Source organism: Hippichthys cyanospilos, chromosome 2 (assembly GCF_059441005.1).
Source record: "Hippichthys cyanospilos isolate Australia breed blue-spotted pipefish chromosome 2, RoL_Hcya_1.0, whole genome shotgun sequence".
NCBI classification, from domain to species: Eukaryota; Metazoa; Chordata; class Actinopteri; order Syngnathiformes; family Syngnathidae; genus Hippichthys; species Hippichthys cyanospilos.
The window spans coordinates 12,806,412-12,833,067 of NC_142370.1; the positions used below are offsets into that span (position 1 = coordinate 12,806,412).

Consider the following 26,656-nt stretch of genomic DNA (forward strand, 5'->3'; position numbering starts at 1 on the left):
TCCATGTTGGCACATTTCCTCTCCACTTCCACCAGAATACTCAATTTTAATAATGGCAACAAGGATCTGGCATATGACTCAGTGGGGCAAGAATGGCTCTGTCAACGTCACTTGACACCGCATCCATTCCCAAAATGTCCATCCTTTAAAACTAACTGTGGTGATTTTGGGTAAACTGTTATGGCAAATACGGGACAAGACACAAAAATTGGAACACCGGCTATTTATCAAACTTAACAAAATTGCTCCCCTTAACCATTCAAGACCTCCATTTAGGACCTCCGAAGGTACATTTTAAGCATAATTTTCAACAACAACAAACGCAAAACATTGGCCGTACGGTAGAGAAAAATTGAGATTCCACCGCACTCATTTGTCTAATGTACGTATGGATGACGTCTTGTATGTTACCTTGATCTGCTGATCTCACGGTTTCTCGTTCCAGTTGGATCTCCGGCAGAGAAAAGATGGATGTCGCTGGAATAAACGTAACAATGAGACATCCTCTCGTATAATTATTACTATCACTGGATACCCTGGTAATAAATAGGCTTAGTAGCAGTTGCATAGTAGGTGGTTTGTTGTAGTAGAATTCAGAGTAGTATTAGTGGTGGTAGTATAATGGGACTGGTAGTGCTTGTGGAGCAACTGTTGAGTAGTATGAGGGCTCTACACTAACATTTGCACTGGTAGCACAGTTGCTACCAGCTTTTTCCAGTTGTTCGATCGCACCACACGGGATTCGGTCGCACATTTTTTTAGGGAGGTACAGCATTGCAATATTTGCTGAGGTATAGCTGTTTCAATTAGCATATCGTAGTTTCATAAAACATGAATATTAACAGTGACTCAAAATATGCTATTTGCAAAATATTTTACTGTAATAAGAACTGTCTGTAGCAAGTAGCAGCCGGAAAAATATGTCAATTGTTTTACATAAGGTAAGTTTAAAAAAACACAATGAAAAAAATGAGGTTCAATGCTGAGCAGCTAGCCCTTATTGCACGATGAGGTCCTACAATGTAGTTATTTCCAACTTAGGGGTACGTGAGCACATTGCAGAGGGTATGAAGAAACTTAATTAAGCCCTGTGTAGTAATCATGAAGGTGTAGTAGTTACTGTGCACTGGTAGACACATAGTAGTCGTAAGGTACAAAAGAAATATAATTGTACTGGAGTTGCAGTAATTAAGTCGCAGTAGTCATCGAGGGATAAGTTGTACAATCGTAACTGTCTGGTAGGAGTAGCAGTTATGTATTGCAGTCATCATTGTCATGGAAGCAGTAACGTAATAGTCGTAATAATGGGTAGTTGCGAAGTTGTAAAGTAGTAGTAGTTGTAATAATAGTCCTGTCATAGAACTGGTGGCATAGTAGCTATTCTGTGGCAGTAGTTAAGTTTTAATAGAGTAGCACCAATACTTTTGTAGTAAGCCAGTAGCCACAGTTGTGTGGTAGTTTAACCGTATTATTTAGGTAGTAATTTATGTTTTGTCATAATCTAGTCGTAAGCAGTTTTAATAGTTATGCAATAATGGTAACAAGTAATAGTTATAGTAGTAGTATTAGTATGGTATGTACTTACTGTCAGGAAGTGTGCACACTCTGTTTCCAAGATTACTGAAGTAGCAATGAGTCATCGCATCGGCGGCTGAGGTCCTTTTTTTTCCTTCAAACTACAAACAAGCATAATAATAAGACAATACGGTTGCTCATGCATTGTGATTCACAAATAGAATTTCTCCACACATATTCCGAGAATGCGTATGAGGTGTTCACAGACCTGCAAGAACTTTGACAATAGCTGGACGCCATTGCTGTTGAGTCTGTAAACAAACACACAAACCAACTCAAGTTGTGTCTTGATTGTACACATACAGTACGTGATATTGCCATCACAACAGACACATTAATTGAAAGTATGTAGTCATAACACTAATAAATTGGTACATTGTTTTAACTAAACTTGTATGTCACAATACCACAGGTTTTTTTTAAAAAAAAAAAAATCAGACATGGGGTTGTGGATGATATAGAAGTTGTGTTACCGGGGCGTGTGATCGCCGAGGTTCTCTGGGGGGTATTGGGGATAATTTGCTGCCACAAATTCCTCGTTGGAACTGATGCCTGGCCAGCTCTCTTCAGTTGGCGTTCCTGTGAGCAAAACGACAGGCGCGCAACAGGCGGTGTCGACATTTTGTGTCACATCTGATCAAGTCCATCAGTAGTTTGATTCTGACCTAACAACTTGAAGATGAAGTGAAGTTCCTCCTCCACTGTAGAACCAGGAAACAACGGCCGACCTGTTGTCATCTCGTACAAGATACACCCTACACCCCTGTGCATGCACACATGCATGCACAAACACACACACACAAACACACTAGTGAGGGTAGTTTACATAGGTGTGAGACAAATGTGTGTTGTCATAGGAACAAACCACATGTCAATGTGCGTGGAATAGTCGGTGCTGCCCAGCAGAATGTCTGGTGGACGGTACCAAAGGGTTACCACCTCATTAGAGTACGTCTTTGTAGGGATTGACTTGGCCCGGGCCAGACCTGCAACACCAAATCATACCGGTAACTACACGGACGACTCACCAACTTGGAGCCCAAGTATTCCCCAAGGCCCACATAGGTAGACTACGTTCCAAAATTCTGTCACTACTGATTGCATGTTGTCATTTTTAAGATTTTTTTTTTAAGAATATTGTATTAATGAATCACATAGTCATAAACTAGAATCATGTAGACGACTACTACAACCACAAAAACAACTACTAGAAGCCCATGGATGGGCAAAGCCCCCAGGTTCTCACCAAAGTCCGCCAGTTTGAGCTCTCCTCGCTCGTTAATGAGCAGGTTTTGGGGCTTGAGGTCTCGATGGAGAACTTTCCGACGGTGACAGTAGGCCAAACCTCGCAGTAACTGAAACAGGAAAAGCTGAAGGGCAGCGAGAACAGCACAGATCAGTCAGGTCAACGCTTTCCCGGGTTCAAATCGTGCAAGTGTGTGACATCTATAAAAGGAGGGCGCACCTGAACATTGTGCATGTGGATGACGTTGCCGCAGTCATCCAGATACTGTTTCAAATCTTTGTCCTAAAATAAACAAATATGCTCATTGACGCATGTAACCACGTGAAAGCTTTTACACAAATCTGTTTTGCGCCTCACCAGGTACTCAAAGACGAGTGTGAGGGACTTCTGTGTGTGGATGATATCATGGAGTGTCACAATGTTGGCATGTTTCAGGTCCTTCAGCAGAGAAACTGCCGCAAACAAACAACAAAACGAAAAGTGTCACTGAATGATCCATAAATACGAGTTCATGAAATAAAACTTTGGTCTTTTTTCCCCCCCAAAAATATTTTTGGAAGCTTTGAAAGTTCTATTTCATGACCCTCTTGTGAGGGTGGGTTGCATGCTTGTGCTGAATAATTGAACTACAGTATACAGTTGACAATGCAACATTGGTTCATGACTCCACATGTTAGCTGTATGCTGTTGATGATTATGACAGTGTTTCACAACCATTTATGGCACCTCAAACCATTTGTCATACGATGAGTCGCCACTCACTCATACGTGTCAATTGTTCTCCAAATGTAGATGTTAACACAACTCATTAATTACCTAATTAACTCATTAATTTAGACAAGCTTTTAGCGCGAAACTTGAGAAAAATTTAAAAAATATGAATAGGTACCTGGGATTTTACGTCTGCACTCTTAAAAAAAACAAAACAACAACATACAAATGTGTCTTTGGGAATGAAATGATGAGAGTAAATCATTGTATTGTTTCTTTGCAGCAACAATTAATAGAATTAATCCATAATTAAAATCTTCGGTAGTTATTTTTGATGATATGTTCAACGTTTCAAGACCTAACGTGATCTAAAATTTTCCATATGCTTGAGGTTGGACGGCTCCGTGGAGCAGTGGTTAGCACGTACGCTTCACAGTTCGGGGACTTGAGTTCAAATCCACCGTCCTCTGGCCTTCCTGTGTGGCTTTTGCATGTTCTCTCTGTGCCTGCCTCTGGGCACTCCCTGGGCTTCCTCCCACACGCAAAAAACATGCATGGCAGGTGTATTGAACATACAAAATTGTCCTTAGGGGTGATTGGGTGCGTAAATGGCTGGCAATCACTTCAGGGTGTCCCCCACTTACTGCCCGAAGCCTGCTAAGGATAGGAAGCAGCAAGCCAGCGGGCATTGTGAGGGTAAGCGGCTCTAAAAAATGGATGAACAGATGCTTGAGGTTTCAGTTGCTCAACTGTAAATATCTGGGTTCCTCTACATAAACACAGTTATCATGTTAGTGTTGAGTCACAAGAACTGCAAACATTTGCTTTTACTTTTGGAAAAATGACCAGATCCACTGGAGCAAATTTGCACACTTTTTTAGCCTTTGATGGGACACTTCAGCTGACACTGCTGTTGTAATTTTAGCACAGTAGTGCCACAAGTTGTTGATTTTAAAAATAAAATGTAGCCCTGTTTGGGAAACACTGTTTTAAAGAGAGATCATCAAAGCTTAGTTGACTCAGAATGTGAATGCATACAAGCCGTGAGACGCCCTCAAGCACCTTCTCTGATAGCTGTACATGGAGCTCCTTCTTCATGCTCCAGACGAATTTCCTTCAAAGCCACCAAGTTGTCTGTCAGCTTACTGCGGCCTTTGTACACGGTTGCATAGGTACCCTGCACATATAGAGCCAAATCAAATAGGTCATTGACAGGCAGGCATAATAAGTGAGAGACATGTAGTATCTCCTACCTCTCCCAGTTTGTCTAGTTTGATGTAAGTCTCCAGTTTGCCAAAGCCAATCTCTGACTGCGCACAAAATGACATGGGAGAATCAACGACAACAACAAACACAATCTTGCAAGGTCGCACAAGACAACAGAGACACACCAGTGACACCCTACGCAGCCGCCGGCTAATTGGGTGTTCAAACAGAGCTGGACCAATCACGTTGCACTTCTCCAGATAGCCATCTGGAAGACGAATGTCGGCAGGCAATGATAAACGTTTGTTGATGTCCTGAGAAAGAAAGAAAGAAAAAGAGAGAGAGAAAGAGAGAGAGAGTCAGTGTGCACGTGTGTGAGTGTTTATGTTTCAAGTGTGATTTAAACTGGGAGATTGACCATGAAATTGAGATACTGTGGCGGCCACAAGGACCATGTCTCTCACCTAGTGGGCATGTTGCAATGAACCTTTGATGCTTTGAACCTGAACCTTTGAACCTGATTCGGACAGTGTTGTACAGTTTTGTGATGGCATGCGAAGAGTACACACATACACTAGCACAGCAACGAGTGGTTTCTTCGTCTTGCCGCAATACTGTCATCTGTGACTTGTGGTGTTTGACGGTAACCAAGTCGTGCTTGGGCTTGCATTACAGAAAACGGATGAGTGGGTAGAGATGCAACACAAAAAAGGGTCTGCATAACCTACTCAAAAGTCCTTTTACCTCTGTGGATATCTTCTTTGTTCTCAGTCGAACTCGGACTGGACTCTGGACATCGTCCGATGAGGACGTGGGCTCGTTTTCTCCATCAGAGCTCATCTTGACATCCTCATGTACAATCTCTGCATGAACATGAGATGGAAGCAAGCACTGTGAGAACATGAGGTGAGGAGACAGGAAAAATCTGGGGGAGTTTGCACTTTATTGATTGATTTGAGGATTTTTTTCAGGAAAATGTTTTCTAGTTTGGTGGAAGGCAATCGCAGAATCAATAGCACTGAATACCAACAACATGCTGCAATTCTCAGTTCAATTCATAATGTTAAATTGTTGAATATTTTATTGTGTTTACTTATTAAGCTTCGTGTTTATGTGCATGCTTGGGATAGGCGATACAAGTATCAGCCTGATATCTGGCCCAATTTCAAGGAATCGGTACTCAAAATGGCTGCCTATAATAGTGTTGGCCGATTACTTTCGGAACAGTTTCATGTAACTAACTAGAAAATTACAAATTAGAAGAAGAGGAACTTGCCATTTCCTTGCCAAAATGTTATTTTCTAATCTGCAGGTCTTTAAAAAAGATCCATTACAGATTTTTGAGGGGATTTTTTTTTTGTTCCAAAAGTACCAGCGGTATCACTACTTGATATCAATAAACGTGACTACTCAAGAGTTGAGTACTCGTACTGGTATTGCTGCAATGATCGTTTTAAAGCGGCATATCAATAAAAAGTTGAGTTATTGCTGGGTGGTGTAGTGTGTCAAGAAAAATAAATAAAAGGAAAAAAAAAGAATCACAAAATGTCATAAAAACAGAAAATTTGGGGGAAAAAAGATGGATTATTGCTGAGAGAAAAAAGGAGGAATTCTTTATGGGGAAGTCAGCCCCAAAATTGTCTTCTCAATAAATTGTTCTATGTGACCCAACTAGACAAAATATGAAATTCTGATTAATAATTTCATTTGTGGATGAATTAAGCAGCAACAGCCATGCCCAACTGTCACTGGCTGTCACCTAAAATGACATCATAGTTGCTCAAGTCTCAGGAAATAACCAATCATAGCTCAGCCCTCAAACGTCACAAGTACAAAATTAAAAAAAAAAAAAAAAACAACAGCAAAAAAAACAAAAACAAAAACAGGTAACCCATAATTGTTAGATATCCAAGCAACTGTGACATAATTTTTGGTCAACAGCAAGCTACAAAAAGGCTGGATAAAAACAGCTAGATTTTGCTACTTAATTCAAATTCCATAAATGCAATCCAAATCAGAATGGCATGTTTAAACTAGTGTGAGTACATAAAACACATCATTGCAAAAAAAAAAAACTTTGGGGTTGGGTTCCCCTTTAAAGGCCAAACTGGGCCTACCTAGTCTGCTGCTGTGGTTCAGGTATGAGCTCAGACTGCGTCCGAGACCTCGAGGCCGGCGGCTGTACGACTGGAAAAGAGACTGAACTGATGAAGATGATCCTCTGACTTTCATGCCCCCTGTTGCAGGACGAAGCGTGCCAGCCTCTGGAGGGTAAGGAAAAAAAAAACCTGAATGGTGCGTTTACATCAAAATTGGGGAACAACGTGACATTTGTGCTTTAAAAAATAAGAATAAGAAGAATAAACACGAAAATCTAATAAGAGAACAATTTCGTAACGAAAAGGTAACTTGAAACGCTTGAAACACGTTGCGAAACATGAAATAAATGTTGGCCTTATACTGAGTCGTTGCAAGTTTATTTGGCAAGCAAATCGTGCAGGTTACTCGCGAGTATTACCCGAGTCACTGTGAGATGTGAATTCCTGGTGGTCGCTCAGCGTCCGCTCTCCTCCCCCGGTCCCTCCCCTCCCCAGGGTGAGCGACAGCTGCCGTTTGATCTTCCTCATCCTCTCCATGAGGGGGGGGCGGGAAGCTGAGGGGGGCGGGGCAGCCAGCGTGGACGACGCACCTGCACGCAGGAAGTCGAATATCACATCATGGTATGCTCACAAGTAGCAAGCTTGGAGTAGAGACATCTTTATCTCTGTCGGAGATTTTCCTAGACTAAGGTTATTCGCTAGATATTAGTGTTCGATATTAATTTAGCTGGGTAGTCTGACCTTATTTGTATTTCTACAAAACGGATACAAACTCCTAATGTTATCCCGTGTACTGATATTTTCCAGGCACAATTGGAATACCCCGGAAACGGAATTCCGTATCAGCGCAGGGGCGCAATGCCTCCTGGGATATATTTAATCATCCACGAACTCTCTCTTAAGTGCAAAACGCGATGTGGGATCCATTATGGGCAAAATGAAGGGAACAACATTTGCTCGTTGCATATACGCACAGCACGAGCAAACTGCAAACTCGCAATACAATGTATAGTCAATGATTTCCATTGCGCCCGCTTGCTGTTGTTAGCGGTTAGCAGGCGGCGGTCTCGTCTCACTTCCCGGCGCTTTCGGGGGACATGACTATGTTGTGGTAGCGTCCACCAAGCGCGACGGGATGGGGAGAGACTATTTGCTGTATCTCGAGCCCTCTAAATGGAGGCGGAACGGCGTGAATCCCGGGTTGCCCGCCGCCGCTTGAGTAACATCGCGCCCGCTTCCAGCTTCTCGGCACACTCATCCGCTAGAAGGTTGTAGATCACTCACCGGGAGGCCCGGTCCCGGCGTCGCCCGGCTTGTCTTTGGCTCGGTTCAGCGTGGTAGCGTGAAAGATTCTTCTTGCTCCCAATAATCTGCCGCCATGTTGCTTCTTCGCATATCAGTGACGTCACGCGCACTTCGAACGTCTTGTGCGCGCGCGCATTATTGTCTCGGCATAGTAATTCTGTAAACTTTTTGCTGATTGTACCACTAAGAAACGGTGATTTGACCATCACAAAATCATTGAGAAAGCATGCGACATGGCTTAAATAAATTAACACTGGTTCTCTGCCATGGCAATTTGTGTGTCAGTCAGTAAAACAAGAAGCCCTAAATGGTTTCAAGTGAGACTGAGCATTAGTTGTAATTGATATTAACACAAATTTGGTAGAAAAATAGCAACAACAAAAAAAAAAAAAAAACAGGCGACATGATGGACAGACTTGCTTCCATATCCAGAGGTTCCACTGGCTTGTGTGTGCGTGCGCATAACATTTCTGGATCCATCTTTTCGTGTAGGTTTTTACTATTGTTTTCAGTTCATCTCATTCACTTTCCTGCCACATATAAACATTATGAATTGTTTACAACCATTATCAAAAGGTCTATTAGGCTATAGTACCTACTTAGCATATCGACTACAGTTCCATGCAGACCTAGTAGTAGGCCTGTATCATACGTATGTACTACAGTGGGTTTTGTGGGGGTCCACTCGACAAGCAAGTTACTGTATTACTAGCTCACCGGCCATATGGCAAACAATTTCACCCTTTACTCCATATCTGTAATATCCAGCTTGAGGGCCACTACCAGTAAGTCGTGGATATTATACGTGGGTATTTTAAATAGTTAGCATGCCAGTTACAACTCCATTATAGTGAAATCACACCATTTTACACATAGTCATTGGAGATTTAAATAATTGCATGTGCTGCACAGTTTGTGTCACATCATTATTCCTACACCGATGCTACGGCTGTTGGGAGTTAAAAATTTTGGCTAACAAAGAAACGTTTGCTTGGCTCTTGAGCTGGTGCATGCGTTCCTTGTCCTGTTGCTTCTGGCTGCCAGAATCCATCGTGACCATTGTCTTTTTATTTCTCTTCTTTTTCTTTGTTTGTATCTCCTCCTCAGTCTGGCGTTGTGTGAAGTCCCACGTCCGCTCTTCCGCCTGAAATGACATTACAGCATGATATAAAGCATGTCCCGAGTTGGTCGAAAGTGAGAATGAGATGGGAAAGGGAGAAAATGACTGTAAACCAATGCAACTGAAAAACATACAATTTAGAAGTAAAAAAGGAGTAGGGACTGAAAAGGAGTGTGAAAAGGAGGAAAGAATGGAGAAAACAAAAATAAAATAGCAGAAAAACTAAGAAAGGAAGCAAGGAATTTATACAGAAAGAGGGATAGGAGTGAAGACAGTCAGAGAAAGTGAGAAAAAAATGGAAAAAAGACAGCGAGACAGAATAGCAAACCAGAGTGAATAAGGAGAAAACAGAAAAGAGTCAGTGATAAAAAGAAAAAACGATACAGACTGAATAAAATAGAAAAGAATAGTGAAAGAGCAAAGAAAGGAATGAAAAGCTAGGGATACAGAAAGAAAAACGAAATCTAGTGGTCAAAAATAAGAGTTAAAAAGATTGAACAAAGGAAATGACAGAAAAGTAACAGGAAAAACAAGCAGAATGGAACCAAGACTTAAGAAGTGAGAAAAAGGCAAGACGGGAAAAAGTGCAAAAGAGAAAAATGAGAAAGACAGCAATGACAAAAAAAGAAACAGTGAAAAGAATTGAGGAAGAAAAGAAAAAGCAGAGAAAGATGGACACAAAAATAATAAAACAAAAAAAAAACAACAGGGACAGATGATAAACTGACATGCTGCTGTGCGTCCGTGTTCTTCCGCTTCCCCTTCTTGCTCTCTTTGTCCATGCGAGCGCTTTTGTCCACGTTGTCCAAGTAGAAGTTAGTTTCGCGCTTGGCCTGCGACACTTCGGTACGGAGGCGCTGATGAAGGACCATCTGCTCATAGGCCAGGCGCTCACTCAAGTGTGTCCACTGGAACCTGTGCAGGTACTGTTGAGCCAGAGAACTCCCGTTAGCTACCAAAAGAGTTATGTGACTAGCGAGTCTTCACCTTACCTTGATACACCAGAGGTCAGACACGAAGGTCTGGCGTTTCCGCGTGGCCATGGGCGTGTTGTGAAGAGACGCCGCCACGCGCTTCGCTATGCGCTTGTCACGGAACTCCACCCAGCCCTCGGTGAAGTCGCACCTCCTGGAGCCCGAGCGCTTCTTCTTCGCTTTCACCTGGCCATCTGCGATCCCGTCAAAACGGCATCGTCACGATCAACTCAAATGAATTGACAAAATTAAGACATCGCTGAGACCTACCTTCAGGTTGTAGGAAGATCCGTCCGATCTCACCGTAAACTGACAAAATATTTCTCATATGTTTGGGTCGGAACCTGGGAGGGATGTGACCTATGTACAGAATTCCTGGAACACACTTTTTGTCTGAGGACGAAGTCTTTGCCACTCCTTTTGGAATTTGCCTTCTCTGCTTCTCTTCTTTTTGAGTTGAGAGCTTCCAATCCTCATCCGTTTCCTCCTCTTCTTCTTCTGGAGTTGTTGACGTCCTCTCTTCTTGATCTTCTTCTCGAGTTGTAGTCTTCCCATCCGAATCTTCCGACTCTTTTGCTTGAGTTGTAATATTCTTATCCTTCGACTTTTCTTCAGTTTCAGTCTTACCCTCCTCCTCTTCCCATTGGGATGTCATCATCCTCCCTTCTTTCACGTGAGCTGATGTCATCTTCGTCTTAACCTTTTTCATCTCAAACGAAATATTAGGTTAAACATAAACGATGGCTCCACATCTATGGGGTACATAGTTGCCACATGAGTCTCCACATAATCGACATCTAAGATACTTGTAACTACGTTTACTTGGAAAAAAAAACTTCGTTGTGAACGGCACTTACAAATGTAAATTTATTATATTTTTGTAAAGGAAAGAATACCACGTCAATAATGTACATGTTATGTGGTATAGATAGAGTGTAAAAAAAAAACTTAAGAGCAGGAAACGTAAACCTCGACGAAAAGCAAATCACATTTATCGGGTGTAAAATCTCTGCTAAAAACATTGACAATTTTGTTAAACTTTTGCTGCAACGTCTCCACGAGCGTTACCTAGGATTGTGTGTAGAAGAATAATTTTATAAAATATGCAGTCGGTATCAGAAGCGTAAATAAAAGCTACTTACCTTCACGTGCAAATGAGGTCGCATGTTTGTGACGACAAAGCAGCGACGTCCCGCAGTTCACTTCCTACATTTAATGTCAAAGTAAAATGATTGGTAGCATTAAGTTCGAATTTTTTAAACTTGAACTAAGCATTTGATGTTGCTTGCAGCCTTTTCATATTTGCCCGTTATGTTGAAGCTGGTTCAACTGACAAATGCTCTTTTCAAAAGCTGTTACATGTACCTTTATGTTATACTGGGACCACCTCATTGGAACATTTGATTTTCATTTTCATAGCGCTGTTAAAAACACTACATTTCATGTGCAGGTTTGTTTTGTTTTAAACAGATATAACTTGAAACTATTTGATTTTCTTCGACTGTGACACTTGATTGGAATGCAAACGGACGTCACGGTTAACAATGCTTTTATTTTGAAGATACGCACACGGGAAGTGTGGTGCTCTCTTTCCAGTGTTGCGAAAAACATGACGACGAGAAAGTTTAGTCGCATTTTGGTACATTTATTTCGGAAACAGGCTTAATCCAAAAAGATGACGAAGTGTGATTTTTTTTATATATATACATAATTGAACTGAGCTTTTATTGCCACGCTACTGCAAGTGTCATATTCTTGACGTTAGAACAAAAATCTCACGTTGAGCTGCAAACAGGATGCAAAGACCGGTCTCCACTCTGCGCTTGAGTCCACAGGTCAAAGTCAAACTCATCAACGCGGGGTTTCAGATGCTTGATGACATCATGCAAGTCAGCGCGCTCCAGCTTAGTCGAGGTACATCCTGGTTGGATTTGTCAATTTTAGTGCTCTAAGTAGTTAAAGACTCGAGGCTGTCCGATAGGGCCTCTACATACAATCTGCATTTCTTTCTCTAACAAATATTAAATTTGCATTCGTTTATTTAAAAAAAAAAGTTATATTATTAAACTTATATTATTCACGTGTTTTTGCACCATTTCTGGAGTCCCCCCCCCCCCCCCCCCCCCCACACACACACACACACACACATCCGGTTTCTTGTAAAATGGGAAATGTATGTCTCATGTGGATTCCCGCCACAAACATTTCGCCGACAAAATAAAATCCGTTTAAATGTTCAATGTTTTATTCAACACCTAGATATTACTTAAAATTGGTAGTGCATCTTTGGTTTGATCCACAAACTGCCAGTAATTAGGAAAACAACGTTGACTAAATAGCCTAGCAAATGTTTTGATTCAACACAGACTGCCTTCATAGAGAACTAAAAAATGTTAACAATATTTCCTGTTGGCAGGTTGATTTTTTTTTTTAGCATTTGGACCATTTTAATTGGGAAAAAAGAGGAATCTAAATGTTTGAGTACCAAAAATAATTATCAATAATCACGTAGTTGAAAAGTCCTAAAACAACCTTTTAAAAGTCTTACAAATGGTAACGCTGAATACTGGATATTATTAGGGTATAAAATTGGGATTGACTGATGCACATGTGTGTACTCTACTAGCAATTTTGGACAACATGGGACACTGAGAACATTGTAAAATTCTTAAACTTTATTTCAACTGGAATTACAGTTGAAGTCTTGAATTTAACATTCCTTAAAGTGTGGAAACCCTGAATGTAAGGTGAAGCGCTTTGGAAGACTACCTAAGAATCGGATTCAGGTTGTGCATACAAATAAAACAATTCATTCATAAGAGTATTAAAGCACACTGACTGGATGCTCATCAGTCCAGTGTATAACAGACTGCAACTCCAAGCAAAACGACAAAACCCGGGGATCTCTTTGTGGCAGAGACAGGCCTGAGCCAAGAGGACGCGCTGGAGGTGCTCCAGGCAGTGCGGAAGGAAGGAGGAGCCGATGAAGGACGAGGACCAGGAGATGGCGATTCTTTTACCGCTCTGGACCTTCTGCAGAAGGAAGAAGCGCTGAATCGCATTGTGACATTCTCCTCGCAGCTCGACGCTGCCCTCGGAGGAGGACTTCCTGTCGGGAAAACCACGGAGATCTGTGGAGCCCCGGGAGTGGGAAAAACACAACTATGGTGAGCGAGGCCCCCCCCACACACACACACACACACACACACACACAAAAGGTTGGCTCTGATGGAGACACAATTCCCCAGTAATCCACTATAATATTAGTGGTTAATCGCAGAGGATAAAAAAGAATCAAATTGCAACAATGGCAGATAATGTAACACGAGTGTGGAATAAGTTTTCAGCTCGCCGTGGACGTTCAGGTGCCTCCCTGTTTCGGGGGTCTGGGAGGTCAGGTGGTCTTCATCGACACCGAGGGAAGCTTTGTGGTTCAAAGGGTGGTGGACCTTGCAAATGCCGCCGTCCGCCATTGCGACTTGCTAGCGGAGGACGCAGCGCAACGAGACGCCGCTGCCGCTTTTACCGTGGAAACCATCCTGTCCAACATCTTCCTGGTAATGTGACACTCACCACCCTGACACATAGTCTTACTTATCAAAGTGTACCATATACACCAACACTAAATAGAACACCAAAAAAAGACTTGTCAAACGGTTTCACTTGTAAAAGAGCACATGTGGATCCCGCCCTCTACGTGCCCAAATTCTACCCAAACAAAGTCAATGCAAAGCACTACATGAATATGAATGAGTCATGTTGGCTTGAATTTTAAAAGGCGTATTGCTTTAACAAAGACTAATGAATCGATCTTCAGGGATGCCCTGGGATATTGTTCATTGAATTTAGATTTTCTCTATTGTAACAAATGATGTAAAAATGTAAAAAAAACAGTATTTGAAAAAAAACTCTATTCTCTCTATTACATCAATGAATTAATTCCATTTTCTCTCATTCAAAATGATTTCCCTCGCACGTCTTATTACACAATATTTTTTTTGCTGTTTTTGTCTTTATCAATCATGTTAGTTTTATGATTGAGAAAAAAAGTCACTGTTTACCAAGACTTTATACTTGATGTGTGTTTGAAGTCTTGAGCTGCAAACCCGAGAGCATAAGTGTAGTTTGTTTATGTTGTAAATCCTGCTAAATTATGCTGTGGTAATGAATCGTGGGGAATATCTTCTTTTGGCCAAGATAACCTTTTCGTATCGGTAGAGGTTGTATCCAGGCACCTTTCCTAATTTGTAGAATCCGCACGATCCTAAAGTCCAAGTACTGCAGATTCATCTCCCTTGATGGGATAGCAACGGAATGTCCTCTGCAAAAATGTGAATCCGGCGAGGCCCAAAAAAATTGCATTTTTTTTTTGTAGGAAGTAATGATCATCATGCGCCGTCATTACGGGTTCACTTCCCGTTGGTGTGCCTCAGGTGCGTTGCCACGACTACGTGGAGCTCCTGGCCGAGATCTACCTGCTGCCCGACTTCCTGTCCCGTCACCCGAAAGTCCGTCTTCTGGTGATTGACAGCGTGGCCGTTCCCTTCCGTCAGCACTTTGACGAGCTTCGGACTCAGCGGACGCGCCTGCTCAACGGCCTGGCCCAGCAGCTCATCTCCATGGCGACCAAGCACGAGATGGCGGTGGTCCTGAGCAACCAGATGACCACGCGGGTCCAGGCGGGACAATCGCAGCTGGTCCCTGCGCTGGGAGAGAGCTGGGGCCACGCGCCTACCATGAGGCTCCTCCTACGGTGGGCAGGATCACAAAGGCAGGCCACCATCTTCAAGTCTCCAGATCACAAGGAAGTGACGGTTAACTACCAAATCACAATGGACGGCTTTAGAGACGACGACACATCAAAGCAGCCGCCGACTAAACGTCCTCGAACGCTCCCAGACCAATCGGCTGCCTTCTAGGGCAATATTTTGGGGGTTTGACACTGCCTTCCGAAGTTCGCTTGTATAGAACCAATCAGGGACGAGCGTGTAGTTGGAAATATGACTTTTAATTCCATTAAAGACATCTGAAAATATCCCCAAAGTCTAGAAAGCCTCTTTAACATGTTTCTCCAAAGACTCTCAAGAAAGAGTTCAACTACACTGGAGCCTCGGGAAACGAAAAAGCATGTAAAAATATCGAGATCCCATGGTTGGGTTTTAACACATTTACTGCCAGCACAGTCAAACTGAATGTTTTGACTTCCTATTGGCGCGAGTGAGTTAACCCAGGCTTTTCAAATTGGACCTTTGTGGATTTTTCCAGCATTTTTTCTGTGGCTGAATAGGGTATTCTTGCAAACGATGACATCCTCAGGCCTTACACGTATTTGCAACTTTGATATGCTGATTTATCAAATGCACAGCCAATGTATTTTTTTTTTCATAAAAGTGAAGCCAGCGGTGGGTCACACATCAAAGCATTGCTTGAGCCCTAATGCCTTATGGGACTCAAACTCAAAACACTTTTCAGAATCTCCATGTCTCAGAAAATTCAGGTTTTTTCCTGTCTCCAATAAAGCATTTTGCTTATTTAGTTGAAATTCTTACATGTAAATAAGTGCGCACCTTTAAGAAACACTTTAACATCCAGTAGTTGAGACAGCAATGCCGCTAAATACCACTGTGCTCCTTGATCCAGCTCCGGTATCGGGTCACTCGTGTGTAGATGCCTGGCTTGTTTCTGCGAGCGCAACCATCGCCCCAGCTCACCACGCCAGCCAGGAAGACACGCCCACCCGGGCTGATGACTGACAGCGGGCCCCCAGAGTCACCCTGACGACAAAATGAGACCAGATTGTTAAATGAACTAATAAGTCTCTTTGGAAAGTCCAACTAGTCTCTAAACCCGATAAAAAAAGAGAATAAATTATTTAAATATTTCAAGAAACAAAGTTCATAAAATAAATGTTATAGTGGGCTATTCTATGGATTCTCAAATGGTGGTATGAGTACCCCTTGGGGTACAAGAAGGCACTGCATGAGATTTAACAGGGTTTCGGCAAATCAAATTTACTGCTTTTTAATGCAACTCCAAACAAATTTAATGCCCACGTTCGACAGAATATACTACATGTTAGTGAGAGACACAGTCATTTTTTTTCTTTTTAAATTAAGAGCAAATCCATTGGAACAGGAAGCAACTCCAGCGCATTTTGTTTATTGTAAATTCCAACTACTGACTGGTTCCCACAAATATTTACAGTATATACTTTATAGCAATGATAATTATTATCACTAAATTGTGTTGTGACTCCTTTGCCCAAACCTGTATGCTTTTAATTTGTGACGTTTTATATGGATGCGTATTTTTTAGGTGAAACTATTTCACAGGGGTACACGATTGAAAAAAAAATGACAACCGCGCCTCTAATGAATGTACGATACTGCATACGGTGTTTCTAGAGACTCAAACTACCTTTTTAGGACTCTAACAAGTCATCTCTATCGACTCTTGGGAAAATCCCGCCAGTCTCTAAATCAAGTCACTCAAGACTCTACCTGGCAGGCATCCACGCCACCTTTGAGGACACCGGCACACATCATTCCATCAGTCACTTCGTTGTTCATTGTACTGTTGCACACCGACCCGCTGATGATGCGAACTTTGGCTTTCTGCAGGACGCTCCCTGCGGCACCTTTCGAACGATACGAGGACGCCGTCCAAGCGCTTAGTCACAAATGTCTGTGAAGCTAATTATGTCAGAAGCGCATCAGCTTGCCCACCTCCCTCTCTACTGGCGCCCCAGCCGGTTATCCAGGCCTCCTGGTCGGCAGGGAATTGGTGCGCGGGGGAGGGCAGGCAGATGGGCCAGATGTGCTGGTTGAGCGGCACGTCTGAATCCAGCTCCATCAGCGCCACGTCATTCTCGAAAGTAAGCTGGTTGAAGTCGCGGTGGGGAACGATTCGCATCACTTTTCTCCTCGCCGTCCTCTCATTGGTGTGGCTCAGCACACGCTGGCCCAGAACGGCTTCCCATTGTTCGGCTTGCGAGTGCCTGTGAGACAAAGCGGGTGTGTTTCCGACACTCCGTTTCTAGTTCCTTCTCAACCGCTAAAAACCAGTCTGTACGTTCGGAAAGCTAGATTAGTTTTTGAAGACTGTTCACAACGAAAGACTCTAAAGCTAATCTTGATAGAATATTGAAAATTCTCAATTAGTCTGAAGTAACACTTGAATGAATGTAATCGCTCTTGAGAATATCTGACTATTCTTCAGATTCGATCATTTTGCAAAGAAACTTTACAATTCTCAACCAGTGTGAATGCTGTTGAGTTACTCTAAAAACAGGCTGTCAAAACTCCTGAAAATGCCTGCCGTCTGTAAAAAAGATTTGCTAGCTGCTGAAGACTGATCAACAGGTGAACACTCTTCAGAAATTTCAACTTGTCTTCAAAGACTTGAGAAAATTCTTTTCCTCTTTAGTCTCAACCGTTTGACGAGCTTGACTAGCGCAACGACTGTTCTGCAGTTCTACAGACCTAAAACTCGTTTGCAGAGAAATTCTTACTAGTAAACAAGTCCTTATAAAATCCAACTACGTTATGCAACTCCGTAAAGACTCTTAAACAAGAGCGGGAAGATTACAAAATTAAAAAAGTTACTACAGACTCTTTGGTAACTCTCTAAAGCAGGGGTGGGCAAATCTAGTCCTCGAGGGTCGGTGTCCTGCATGCTTTCCGATTTTCTCTCTCAAACACACCTGATTCAAATGATAGGGATTACTTTCAAACTTCAGCAGAGCTTGTTGATGAGCTAATGTTTTAAATAAGGTGTGCCGGGGAGAGAAAACTGGAAAACATGCAGGACACCGGGCCTCAATGGCCGGAATTGCCCACGCCTGCTCTAAAGGAACTTTAGAAAGTCCAATTAGTCTTGCAATGACTCTTCAGCAGGTGTCTAAAGACTCTAAAATGTTTAACCAGCTTTTAAAGACTTCACTAGATCATCACCAGTACACATAGGCTATAGGTGATGCTCTCATACCTGACCGAACCCTTGTCCTGGACGCAGTGGGCAGCGGTCAGCAGCCAGCGGCTGCTCAGCACAGAAGCACCGCATGCGTGACCTTGGCCCACCACCTGTAGGCTGACCTGCCAGGGCCACTCGCCATCTTGCGACGCCTCACCGCCAACAATGCGCGAGCTTCGGTACGGCCGCATACCACACTCTTCAAAAGGATAAAATGCACGCAATTAACATGGATGGCATTAGATGTTAATACGCATTTTCTTTTCTGGGTCAAATTGACCCGGCTGGTCTGAACACAAGATAAATCCAGAGGATATGTATTGATACTTTTGAACATAAAATGAACGAAAAAACCAAACTTTTTAAGCAAAGCTAGAATAGGCTATATATTGGAAAACTACTTTTTTTTTTTAATGGATCAATTTGACGTATAATATAACAGAAGGACTGAATGGTGTGAGCATGTGTGAGGTGGACATACGGCAAGCTTCCTCATCTGATGCGTCCTCGCAATCATCCTCACCATCACACTCGGGGTTGATTTTGTCCAGGCAGCGTCCGTTTCTGCAGCGAAAGCTGGTGTCTGAACACGTTGTCATGGCAACCACTGTGAGACATCACAAGCGTGTCTTAGTGATGCAACAGTGTACACAGTACGTGATTATGATTTGCTCTAATCTTTACAGCAACGACCTGCTATGAATTGAATGCTTCTCATTTTGTTAAGTCTCATTTTTACATGGATGTCTCGTTCTAACACAAAATTCTCATTTTGGCGGAAATGTCTTTTTTTTTTCACAAACGTGTGGGCAACAGGAATATATTTTTCAAATGAACGCAAAGGTGTTTATGAGACACAAAGCAAGAGCCGTCGCACATTTTCCGCATTTGAACTCATCAGACCCGTCGATGCAGTCGTCTTTGCCGTCGCACACGGTGGACCGTGGGACGCAGCGTCCGTTCCTGCAGCGGAAAGCGTTGGGAGCACAGGTGCCTACGAAAGAAGACAGAGGAGGGCAAATTGGATTTCTTTTAAAAATAAATAAAAAAATGTGAGCACAGTCTACGGCTTGGAGTGCGAACTCCTGACACTTTCCCTCGTCTCATTACTTGAAAATTTCAAGCTCAAACGTATCGTTTCGTGTGTATGTCCTACATATACATTTCAACTTAAAAAAAAATACATAAATAAAAAACACTTACCCCATATTTTACAAAATAAATGTATACAGTATAACACACATGTTCACCAAGTACAGTAATACCTAAAAAAACCTAACACGCAGTTTGAACAATAACATTGGGCTTGAATATGTGACAATAGCCTGTATTTCAATGATTCAATTCAAATACATTGCAGATGGGTCATTCGCCATTTGAGTAAAGTATAGCTAAAAGAGGTAAAATAGTTTATTTGATCAAATAATCCATTGCTATTTTGAAATGTGATTATTTTTATAGAAGAAACTCACTGCAGTCTTCTTCGTCGCTGGCATCCCCGCAGTGGTCCACCCCATCGCAACGCAGACGGGAGTCCACACATAAGTCATTGGTGCAGCGGAATCTTTGCGGACAAGCTGCTCCAAAACAAAACGCGACATAAACTATCAGAGGTGAATTTTGTGGAAATATTCTTTGGTAGTGGTAGGCAAAAATTGTTTTCAACGGGGTGGCCAATGCAACACGACATTTCAATAAGGGTTAGCAATCAGCATGTGTGGTTTCACACCTGCTGGCCAAAGACAGCTGGGATAGGCTCCAGCACGCAGTGAAGATAAGCGGTTAAGCTAATGAATGGCTCGATGTCTTGTCGTGTATCTTCCTGACCAGAGACCCTGCGGATTCATTTGTTCCCACTGTTGTGTTCATTTTTTCTCAGCAATTTGCCTCCCACCCAAATACTCGAGACACCATTGGAAAGGCCTAGTTGTCCTCTACTGAGCATTAAAGGCCCTAGCAGGGTAGAGCCAGTGAGTAAAAATGCATAGACCAAAAAGTAATGCCCAGTACGGTGGACACAAATGAATATGCTGGATTTCTTGAAATCAATATACTATACATTCACAAACAGAACGACATAGACAGTTAGATTAGTGGTACAAATACTTTACAGTCACTGGGGATGAAGCTCTCATAGGCAGCGAGGAAACCCTGGTGCACATACGACCAATCCGAGTTGAACTTGACAGCCATCAGGTTGCTTCTGCTAGCCACCACTGTACTTTCCACTTTCGCCCCGCATAGCCTGTGATGCAAACATGATGTCTTAGAGATGCATAGATCATTAGCTATGGTGTAAATTTGCCGCATTAGATGTGCATGGACCATGAATTATGATGCACATAAGGTACTATTCAGGAAAGAGATGTGAATGCGGTACAATATATGTGTTCAGGACATAAAACACTGCGTGAATTCGTTACTTTAAAGACACATAAACAAGTACATAAGTGCACATATTGCTTGTTTTCTGCATCAGCTGATTATAAACGTAGCAATGTTGAATGCTGTACGGATCACATGAAACAACTTCAGAGTGAGTATGATTTCAGAAGTGGTCTTGCGGACTATCATGTACTTTGGGCAAAATAAAGAAAATAACCTTCGGCCGTTGATTTCCACATAATCTCGTGAACAATCATTGGAATCATTTCCCACGTGAAACTTGCTGAACTTGACTTTGACCAACTTGCCCTTCGAAACCTAGAAAAAGAAAGAAAAAATGAAAACACTAGTAGCGGAGATGTTTTAAACTACAGGTGCTGGTAGAAATAGTCTTGATGGTTAAATAAATGAAGAAAAGGATTAATCTCCCATCCCTATAACGGCGGCCCAACGATGACGCAAATGTACTGGCCTGGATGTTCCACAGGCACAATGTCCGAGGAGGATAGCTGGATGGGAAGAACGGCGAGGAGAAGACGCCCACATCACCGCTAAGAGTTCCCCCACAGTCTGCGGGCAGCATGAAGGAGGTCAATGCAGAAAAATTCCTTCCAAAAATATGTTCCATAAGCCCCATTAGTCTAAATATGGCATGTTGATTAATACTGCATTTCTGGAATATAAATTAAACTTGAAAATCCAACCATTTTCATCAATCTTAGGGGGCAGCCATTTTGCCTGGTGTTCTCACAGTTGCTCAAAACTCAGGTAACAACCAATCACGACTCAGCTTGCGAACGTCACGTGACCTAAGTCAGAAAACAGCTGAGCCATGATTGGTTGTTACGTGAGCAAGTGTGATGTCATTTTTAGGCGACAGCCAATGACAAAATGGCCACCACCCGGTATGGATTAAAAACGGGTGGACTTTGCGGCTTAATCCATATTCTACAAACACAATATTAGTCGCAAAGCCATGTTGAGACTGGTGGGGGCATATAGAACGTATTGTGGTAATGAACATTTTTGGGTTGACTTCTATGAAAGAAACATCCTGAACAAATAATATTAAAAGAGAAAAACTGTCACGGGCCTACCTGATGGGGACAATGGGATCTGTGAAAAGTTGGCCATGAAGCCCGGAAAGTTCTTCTCTCCATTGGTGACCAGCGTCACCAACATAACGTTGCCAGACGACACAAAAGACAAGGATTTGTGAGGAACGCCACAATGCCTGGAAACACAACACGTCCAAGATTTCATGATGGAAACATTGATAGAAAGACTCAAGTAGTAAAGTTGCAAATTGTGAATCTGAAGGTAAGGATAAGACTTTATGTAATAGTAAAGCTGGAGCTCCTGACAGAAAGATTTCAAATAGATGTGGTGGAAATGGATTATTTAGATGTTGACAAAGATGGAAATACTAATCAAATCATTTTAAGCAGTAAAATGTTTGTATTTTGTCTATAATGAATATGATAGCTCCATTAATACCTTTAAAAGCTCATCTTTCCACTTGTCAACACAAAATGACATCGCATGTACAAACAACTAATAACACCTCAGCTTGCAAACATCACATGACCAAACCCGGTTAACCCTTTTAAGGCTTATTGGTATCAAACTACTGTCCGTGATTTATCTGATTCAAATGATCAGAATCGTTTTGAAGCTTCCGCAGAGCTTACTGATGAGCTCATCACTTGAATCAGGTGCGTTGCAAAGAGAAACTTGCAAAACATGGAAAATACAGGCCCTCCAGGACAGGAGTTTGACACTTACAGGCCTTAAATTTAAATACATTTTCTCCACTTGCTGACATCTGAAAATGGCACCACTTGTGCTCAAGGCATGGATGACTAATCTGTTTTCTGGGTTTGGTCATGTGACACGTGCAAGCGGTGTTTTTACAGGTATTATTTGTAAGTGGAAAATAATAAACAAATTAGTTATAGACAATATATTCTGCTTTCTCGTTTCACTGCTGAAAATGGTTAAATAAATAAAGTATCCCTTTTAGATCAGAAAAGTAGACCATGAAAAATAATGACTAAAATCATAAAGACAGAGATAGCGAAAACAGATGATGTCATGATTTAAGTCACAAATAAAAATGATGCAACGACCCATATAAAAATTGATGATGGTCTAAAGATGGGGGGTCTCACTCTGCGATGGCGTTCTGCTCGATGGGCGCTAGCGAATCATAAATCTTGACAAAGTCACGTAGGCAGTCGTCCTCCAGGATCAGTTTTTGAAAGTCCAGTCGCACGCGGTGGGCGGCGTCCGCTCTCAAGCGCCACTGCAGGTAGATGTTGGACGGGTACGAAGAATCAGGGAAACCCGGAGACTGAATGACTCCGCCCTCTCTGACATGCACGTTAAAGGACTTCTTGACTGGAAACCAGCAGGTTGTTACCTTATTAGTCACATCACATATTTACTTTGACCAAAAATATCAATGTATTTTCTTTAGAGCTTCAGGCGAGCCGGATCCTATCCCAGCTGACTTTGGCGGAAAGTCTAGATATAACCTGGGCTGGATGCCAGCAGTTTCCCTGGCACATATAAACAAAACACGGACAATATGGAAGCTAATGGCAGGACACGCAAACAATGTGACAAAAATTATTATAAAAAAAATAAATGAAAAAAACATACCCAATAGGGTTGATGACATCATCCGTGGATCAATGGCTGCACACAGAAACGAGATATTCTTAACAAGGACTTCTCCACTGATTGTACCACCGAAACGCCTCGATTAACAATCGATCGGCACCGAAGGGCCGACCTCGCGTGACGATGGCGCCCACACTAAGCGCATCCTGCGGTTTCAGCAGCACTCTCCCTTGCCGACTTTGCTGACTTCCTGCTGCCACTTGCAGCGACTGGATGGCGACGTCCACCGAAGCCTGCCGGAGCGCGGGGACGTCAAACTCGGAGCGGTAGAACGCCGTCACAGAATCGCCGCCACCGTCGCTGCAGTGGGGGAAAGATGCCGATTCAAGAGAGAAGATACTTGACTTACCTAAAAATAGTCTTAAACAGTGGTTCTTATGGTCAAAATATTAATCACAGTTATTCATAATGTTTGGTCAAACTAGTCTATTTTTAAATAAGCAGTATATAAACAAGGCCTGATACTTACAAATATTAATAAACTAAACTAAATAAATAAAGTAAATAATCATTTAAAGAAATTCAGCCAAGACATGGCAAACACTTGACACTAGGCAACACAGCTAACTTACATACTGAGAGCAAACCAGTGAAAAAATTGAAGCCTACAACCAAGCACATTATTTACTTTAAAGTAGATTTTAATCAATTCAAAGTCAAAATTTCATTTTCAGTCATTTCAAACTGAATTTGTCCCAATTTTGGGTCCCAAATGACAAGCTAGCACGGTATGTATTAGGAATCAAGTGAGAAACTCTACGCCGTTTCACACTGGTAATGAATATATTAGGGTGAGTAAAGCAGAGGCTTTTGTCATGCAAACATGCGGGAAACATTGCCCCCTGGTGGTAGCATGACAAAGTGCTTGATTTGACATGTACAGTCGGCTTTTTAAATGTTAATATTGCCGAGGATCAGCTAAATTAATGGTGGCAGCCAATATCGTGTTCACGATTAAAATTCAATTAATTGTGCAGCCCTAATGGTTCTAAAACTTTTTTTAATAATGTATTCCCCTGTGACATATTTTCGAGTCATGTACCCCATTATCAGCACAAAGCATTTTGGGAAAATTGTGTCACTAATGATGCGCATCAATAGAATTTCCTCCAAGGGAGTCACTATAGCACAATTTAAAAATAAGTTGCTTTATGTTCTAATTCATGTGCTCTTAATTTGAAAACATCATGTTTTGTCACAGCATAAAAAACTATTACATCTGATTTGTTGAAATCCTGTTAAAATCTCACATACCAGCTGTCTAAGACAACGTAAAAAAGCTTGAGGTTACTTCATGTGTAAATACCATGATCAATTACCACCAAAATTCATGCGCCCATCTCTAGTCATGACCAAATCAATATCTGAAAATATTAGACCCACCACCCCAAAACTTTGGATTTTAAGCACATTCGGTCTTTAGAGAAAAAGCTTAGCATCCCAATGAAAACTGTGACCAACAACTTACATGCTAAACTCAACTTAGCATCTACTTGAAAACAAAACACACTCAAAATATGTTTTGGGAATAAATCCAGTTAATAAATCCATTTACTGACTTTAAACAAATTAAGCATTTTTGACAGTCTCCATACCTGAAACAGAAAACGCTTTTGGGCGTGACCCACCTGAATGCATCCACCGATGAGCGTTGAAAATATTTACGCAACTCAGCATTTGTATTGTACATCACTCTTAGCTGCAAAATGAAAGGTTGGCGTCAGCTATAGCTGACCTTCCACGATGCGCTGGGACCACACTGCCACTCACCTGCTGATTGACGAGAGACGCCATCTTGACAAATGGCTTGCTATTTGGGTCCTCGTAGGCCGGCAGGAAGCGCTGGTTGGCGATCGACATGGACCCCACGTAGACTTGCGACATTGCCTTGCCGTGGTACACTGCACATATGATATGTCAATACTAGCGCTATAACAGTTTTTTATTTCATTTTTAAGAATTCAGTTACTTCGATGTAAGAGTGGGTTTCTTAGGTTTTCATTGCTTTATTTTGATTTAGTTTTTATTAAGGTCTAGCTAGCATTAGTTCATGTTTTAATTCAAGGAGATTTTGTGGAGTGTTTTTTTAATAGTTTTAACTATAATAGCATTGGTTCATGCAGATATATAAAACACACTTAAGACATACCAAAACATAAAAAAGAAAAGGTGTCCGCTTACGGTGGAAACGCCACACAAGCATTCCGGTCAACAGAGAAATAGCGACGGCTGCCGCAACCAGGCCAGCGCCAATCCATAGCTTCTTGTGACGTGTGGACCTCTTCTCCAGCTTTTTGCTGTCAGGGGTGGGCAAAAACTGATGGGTGGCATCCAGGTCCAGATCCTGATGGGAGGGTGGGTGTTACCATGGTGATGGAATTAGATAAAATTGTCAAAATGCTTTAAAGAATGCTTTAAATACTAAGCCATTACTGTTAAGTATTTACTGTATTTTAATAATAATAAAATTAATTTGTGTAATATAACAATAATAAAGAAATCATGTGTAATATGATGTATTTGGGCACGCAAGACATGCAAAGGAATTTCTTCATCTTGAATGAAGCTAGCATGTTAAAAACACAGCGGCTTAGGGGAAACAGGACACAAACTCAAAACAGGGAGGTCAGAGATCAATTTCTAATAAACGACCCCAAATCTATGAGGCAGACATAATCACTCGGACGCCTGTAAATGCTATACCTGTGACCTGTAGACACATGCAGAACCAGTTGGTTCGGTCGTGACGTCACTCACTTGTTTCAAGCTGAACTTCTGCCCGGTCTCCAGTGGATCCATGATGACGTCACAGTTCCTGACCTGCTGTGGTCTCTCTGTGGCTCAAGACTCGTGTTTTTCCATCCCAAACAGATAAGAATGCGCGCGTGCGCGTGCGCGTATCAGAGCGAAATATACACACCGAGAACGTTTCCGGAGCTTCGAGAAAATGAAACCTGATCTAAAGTTGCCTCCGGTAAGGGGGCACAAGGCGTCCCCGCCCTTTTTATGAAAATAAAAAGAAAAAAGGAGTAAAAGTAGTGGGGGGGCAATTAAAAAGTGCTGTTCATTCTTGTCAACGAAACTACTTTCTTCCCACAATGCACTGCGCAGCTTCCACACCTGCGCGTGGTGGGCGGGGCTTGTGTGACGAAGAGAAGAGGCGCAGCCTCAGCGCGATATACAGTTTAATCATAGGATGCTTGTTTGGCGGGATAAAAATTACCAAAGTGGAGTTTTAGCGACTTAGTTTTTATTTTGTCCCCCCCTCCATAATTGCCTACGTAAATTCAATTTCAAGAGAGATGCAACCCACCAGTCATTCTATCTGCAGGCAAATGAATCTAGGTGACTGGATACATGTTAAAAAAGAAGCACATCA

The 26,656-nt window shown here is 42.1% G+C and overlaps 4 protein-coding genes and 1 long non-coding RNA gene across 13 annotated transcripts in view; 2 read left to right on the top strand and 3 right to left on the bottom strand.

Moving 5' to 3' along the window:
- Positions 1–6,993, top strand: part of LOC148427382 (uncharacterized) — a 13,438-nt gene extending 6,445 nt beyond the window's left edge. The window contains exons 3-4 of the long non-coding RNA XR_015863740.1: positions 5,510–5,644; positions 6,878–6,993. This is a non-coding gene — a long non-coding RNA (uncharacterized LOC148427382). The remainder of the gene's footprint in view (positions 1–5,509; positions 5,645–6,877) is intronic.
- The window catches only part of LOC148427383 (cyclin-dependent kinase 16-like), a 12,233-nt gene extending 4,014 nt beyond the window's left edge, over positions 1–8,219 (bottom strand). For both annotated transcript variants that reach the window (XM_088402496.1, XM_088402487.1), the window contains exons 1-16: positions 8,122–8,219; positions 7,257–7,427; positions 6,856–7,002; positions 5,483–5,601; positions 4,924–5,052; positions 4,786–4,842; positions 4,595–4,709; positions 3,179–3,273; positions 3,041–3,103; positions 2,822–2,945; positions 2,441–2,561; positions 2,241–2,338; positions 2,049–2,154; positions 1,784–1,826; positions 1,586–1,676; positions 412–477 (exon numbers count right to left, since the gene is read on the bottom strand). In XM_088402496.1, the coding sequence (XP_088258622.1) occupies positions 412–477; positions 1,586–1,676; positions 1,784–1,826; positions 2,049–2,154; positions 2,241–2,338; positions 2,441–2,561; positions 2,822–2,945; positions 3,041–3,103; positions 3,179–3,273; positions 4,595–4,709; positions 4,786–4,842; positions 4,924–5,052; positions 5,483–5,601; positions 6,856–7,002; positions 7,257–7,374 (1,492 nt within the window). In that variant the 5' untranslated portion in view covers positions 7,375–7,427; positions 8,122–8,219. The remainder of the gene's footprint in view (positions 1–411; positions 478–1,585; positions 1,677–1,783; positions 1,827–2,048; positions 2,155–2,240; positions 2,339–2,440; positions 2,562–2,821; positions 2,946–3,040; positions 3,104–3,178; positions 3,274–4,594; positions 4,710–4,785; positions 4,843–4,923; positions 5,053–5,482; positions 5,602–6,855; positions 7,003–7,256; positions 7,428–8,121) is intronic.
- Positions 8,220–8,617: 398 nt separating this feature from the next.
- On the bottom strand, positions 8,618–11,433 carry abt1 (activator of basal transcription 1). 2 transcript variants are annotated; one of them, XM_088402549.1, is made up of 5 exons: positions 11,379–11,433; positions 10,507–10,945; positions 10,255–10,430; positions 9,991–10,188; positions 8,618–9,286 (listed from the first exon to the last, which is right to left on the bottom strand). In XM_088402549.1, the coding sequence occupies exons 1-5, from the start codon at positions 11,400–11,402 to the stop codon at positions 9,086–9,088; spliced, it is 1,038 nt and encodes a 345-aa protein (XP_088258675.1). In that variant the 5' UTR covers positions 11,403–11,433; the 3' UTR covers positions 8,618–9,085. The 2 variants fall into 2 exon arrangements, with proteins under 2 accessions (XP_088258675.1, XP_088258685.1); XM_088402559.1 differs by having other exon boundaries at positions 10,507–10,988; positions 11,379–11,423.
- rad51c (RAD51 paralog C) lies at positions 10,552–15,767 on the top strand. The gene is made up of 4 exons (XM_088402536.1): positions 10,552–12,150; positions 13,154–13,403; positions 13,577–13,793; positions 14,670–15,767. The coding sequence occupies exons 1-4, from the start codon at positions 12,033–12,035 to the stop codon at positions 15,153–15,155; spliced, it is 1,071 nt and encodes a 356-aa protein (XP_088258662.1). The 5' UTR covers positions 10,552–12,032; the 3' UTR covers positions 15,156–15,767.
- On the bottom strand, positions 12,890–26,383 carry LOC148427386 (suppressor of tumorigenicity 14 protein homolog). 7 transcript variants are annotated; one of them, XM_088402419.1, is made up of 19 exons: positions 26,035–26,383; positions 25,459–25,621; positions 25,048–25,178; positions 24,906–24,976; positions 23,390–23,577; positions 23,257–23,292; positions 22,764–22,992; positions 21,690–21,826; positions 21,065–21,162; positions 20,810–20,910; positions 20,319–20,452; positions 19,680–19,784; positions 19,085–19,201; positions 18,689–18,814; positions 18,223–18,406; positions 16,962–17,233; positions 16,737–16,873; positions 15,804–16,010; positions 12,890–13,269 (listed from the first exon to the last, which is right to left on the bottom strand). In XM_088402419.1, the coding sequence occupies exons 1-18, from the start codon at positions 26,074–26,076 to the stop codon at positions 15,849–15,851; spliced, it is 2,433 nt and encodes an 810-aa protein (XP_088258545.1). In that variant the 5' UTR covers positions 26,077–26,383; the 3' UTR covers positions 12,890–13,269; positions 15,804–15,848. The 7 variants fall into 7 exon arrangements, with proteins under 7 accessions (XP_088258545.1, XP_088258521.1, XP_088258503.1 ...); XM_088402395.1 differs by having other exon boundaries at positions 12,890–13,345; XM_088402377.1 differs by having other exon boundaries at positions 12,890–13,367.
- Between the last annotated feature and the right edge of the window lie 273 nt (positions 26,384–26,656).